This window comes from Phacochoerus africanus, chromosome 3 (assembly GCF_016906955.1).
Source record: "Phacochoerus africanus isolate WHEZ1 chromosome 3, ROS_Pafr_v1, whole genome shotgun sequence".
Lineage (NCBI taxonomy): Eukaryota > Metazoa > Chordata > Mammalia > Artiodactyla > Suidae > Phacochoerus > Phacochoerus africanus.
Genome location: NC_062546.1, coordinates 28,074,316 through 28,077,648, shown reverse-complemented (window position 1 = coordinate 28,077,648; position 3,333 = coordinate 28,074,316). Strand labels below are relative to the sequence as shown.

The 3,333-nt window shown below is 43.8% G+C and overlaps 1 protein-coding gene across 1 annotated transcript; it reads right to left on the bottom strand.

Annotated features, from left to right (window-relative positions):
- Positions 1-891: 891 nt before the first annotated feature.
- DEFB121 (defensin beta 121) lies at positions 892-2,259 on the bottom strand. The gene is made up of 2 exons (XM_047770334.1): positions 2,169-2,259; positions 892-1,168 (listed from the first exon to the last, which is right to left on the bottom strand). Exons 1-2 carry the CDS (start codon positions 2,221-2,223, stop codon positions 1,041-1,043), a joined length of 183 nt encoding a protein of 60 aa, XP_047626290.1. The 5' UTR covers positions 2,224-2,259; the 3' UTR covers positions 892-1,040.
- Positions 2,260-3,333: the final 1,074 nt, after the last annotated feature.

Sequence of the window (3,333 nt, the reverse complement as noted above, 5' to 3'; positions counted from 1 at the left end):
TTAATTAATTTATTTATTTATTTATATTTTTGTCTTTTTGCCTTTTCTAGGGCTGCTCCCTCGGCATATGGAGGTTCCCAGGCTAGGGGTCTAATCAGAGCTGTAGCCACTGTCCTACACCACAGCCACAGCAACGCCAGATCCTTAACCTACTGAGCGAGGCCAGGGATCGAACCTGCAGCCTCATGGTTCCTAGTCGGATTCGTTAACCACTGCGCCACAATGGGAACTCCTAGAGGATCTTAATTTTAGATAGGGAATTTCTATGCAGGGTTTAAAAGGAGAAAATTAGGGAGTCAGATCAATCTAGATTCAGCTCGCATTTACCAGAATTGAATGTGTGCTAGACTCTGTACTAAACACTTTCCTCTTATTTCATTTAATCCTCAGGATCACAGATCCTTGCTTGCCTCCTCGACTTCCCCTAAAATATCCAGAAGTTGAACCCCATAGCCTGCCTCTGCCTTATATCTCCAGACTCTAAAGCTCCACTGTCCAGCACAATAACCACTAGCCACTTTTAGCTATATAAGTTCAAGTATAGATTCAACTGCAATCTCCCCAGTCACACCAGCCACATTTCAAGTGCTTACTAGCCATATGTAGCCAGTAGTTACCATATTGAACAACACAGACATGGAACAATTCCATTGTTGCAGAAAGTTCTATTGGCAGTGCTGGTCTAGAAAACAAGAATCAAAAGGAAAGAATGAACATTCCTTATTCATATCACTTCTGGGACCAGCCATGGGCCAGCCTGCTAAGCGCTATGGGCAAGACTGAGATTACTACCACTTACTGGTCCATCCTGGTCTCCCTAATATCCATATGCACCTTCCTTCCTTATTTATTTATAATATGATATATACAAAATATATATAACATTTCTAGTTGCAATGTAATGTGTAGAACTGCCGGAACGCAAACAGGGTAGGGCCAAGAATGAGTTCACAGAACCGTCGGGTCCAATGATGGTAGACTCAAGTTTGATGAGGTGTACCACAGACGTTTATCCCAACCTTCCAGCTATGTTTGAGGATTCAGGTTTTGACCGGTATGTACTTGGGATGTACACAGCACATAGTTGCATCCCTGCACAGTATGTGGAACACTTCACTCTCTTGACACGTTGTTCTGCATCTTCCCAACGCACTCCAACACTTCATGGCTGAAACAGAAAGGAAAGGAGATGGCAGGTCAGTCTTGAAATCAGCAGAGGGCTGGGCAAGGGGGATGCCAAAGCCCAGTAGAAAAGATAGTAAAAGGGAGATAAGGAGACAGGTGAGAAAAAGCCCTCACAGGGCATCCTCCAGATTATAGGCACTGTCTTTTCTTTTCCCACTTGTGCCCCCACTCAGTCCCCACTCAATGGCTGTGGACTTACTAGGCAGCTTCCCCTCCCTGGCCAGCTCCCCTTGGGGAGGCAAGAGGGTTCCCGCTCTCCCGGGTTTCCTCTCTCCCATATTGCAAAGCACACAGATGCCCAAATATCAATTACCCATCCTTTCCCTCTGCCCTTGGGGATCCTCTCTGATCATATCAATGAAAGGGGATATAGGAGTCTGAGATACATCCATTGAGACCTCTGCAATCTTCTTGTGTGTCTGGAAAACTCTTGTCCACAACATCCCAGGGCTTTTCACTGGTCTTACAAGCCAAAATAATATAGGAGCAGCAACTCTGGAAAACTACAACCTAAAGAAGACCAGGTAAATTAAGGTTGCCTGAGAAAGTGGAATCAGAATCCTCAACAAAAAGTTCAGGAACTATTTTTAGAGAGACAACAATAGATCAAAATTCAAATTCCTTCAAGGAAAGTGTTTTGGAAAGGCTCCTATTTCCTCTGTACCCTGGGTCCAAGGCTCTTTCCTCCATGTCCCCTCCCCACCCCCACCATCATCATGTTCATCTTCAGAGCCACTCAGAGAGAGAAGGTCGGCGTAGTTGATGAACAGCACTGGAAAAATCAGTACCAGAGAACTCAGATTTCCCCTTGGCTAGAGAGAAAGCCCAAGGACATTCTCACTGCCCAAAGCCATTCTCCTTGCCCAAGGCCATTCTCCCTGCCCAAGGCCATTCTCCCTGCCCAAGCTGTTAGAGCCCCCAGGGCTTCCTGAATATGCATCAGGTTCCCGGACCCACTTCTACTTGGGAAAGATTCTCGTTACCTGGGGTGAGCTGGGCCAGGAGCAAGGCAACAGTCAAAATCAGAAGGAATTTCATAATGATGGGAGCTCAGTAGGGATAGGAGGCTTCTAGGCTGGCAAGACAGACAGAGATCTCCATTCCGGGCATTCCAGACGGGTACTTATTGCCCCAAGGAGCATGGAAGGGCCAAGATCAGTGAACCAGAAAAGGAACAGTCATTTAAGGTTAGACAGGCAGACAAGAAATCAACCGCACTGGTTGAATGGCTGTTGGATACACCACCCTCTTCTCTCTTCCAGAGGAGGCTGGTAGAGGGGGAAGAGAGGTTAAAAGAATACACAGCCTTGCCTTTGAAGAATTTGGTAATATAACTGGGGAGCAAAGAAGGGGGACATCGCTTCTACTATTTTTTTTTTACACTTTTTTTACTGCAAATACCATTTTTTCTTTTTTATTGCTGAGCAGTATTTCATTGCATGTATGTACCACAGCTTCTTTTTTTAATGATTTTAATTTTTTCCTTTATAGTTGGTTTACAGTGTTCTGTCAGTTTTCTACCATACAGCAAAGTGACCCAGTCACACATACATATATACATTCTTTTTCTTGCATTATCCTCCATCATGCTCCAGCACAAGTGACTAGATATTGTTCCCAGTGAGCAGAATCTCATTGCTTATCCGTTCCAAATGTAATAGTTTGCATCTATTAACCCCAGATTCCTGGTCCATCCTACTCCCTCCCCACCCTCTTGGCAACCACAAATCTTTTCTCTAAGTCCATGGGTTTATTTTTTCTGAAAATGTTTATTTGTGCCATTTATTAGATTCCAGATATGAGAGGTTACTCTCCATTTACAGTTATTACAAAATATTCACTACATTCCCTGTGTTGTACAATATATCCTTGAGCCTATCTTATATCCAAAAATGTGTTCTTTCCACTCCACCTCCCTACATTGCCCCCCTCCCCACCGATAACCACTAGTTTGTTCTCTATATCTATGAATCCACCTTTTTTGTTACAGTCACTAGTTTGTCGTATTTTTAGATTCCACATATAAGTGAGAACATACAGTATTTGTCTTTCTAGGTCTGACTTATTTCACTTAGCATAATGCCCTCCGAGTCCATCCATGTTGCTGCAAATGGCAAAATTTCATTCTTTTTTTATGGCTGAGGAGTC

Coding starts and splice junctions, on each gene's coding strand:
- DEFB121 (XM_047770334.1), bottom strand. CDS start 2,223: ATGAAATTCCTTCTGATTTTGACTGTTGCCTTGCTCCTGGCCCAGCTC. Junction 1,169..2,168: donor CCTGGCCCAGCTCACCCCAG/GTAACGAGAATC, acceptor TTTCTGTTTCAG/CCATGAAGTGTTGGAGTGCG.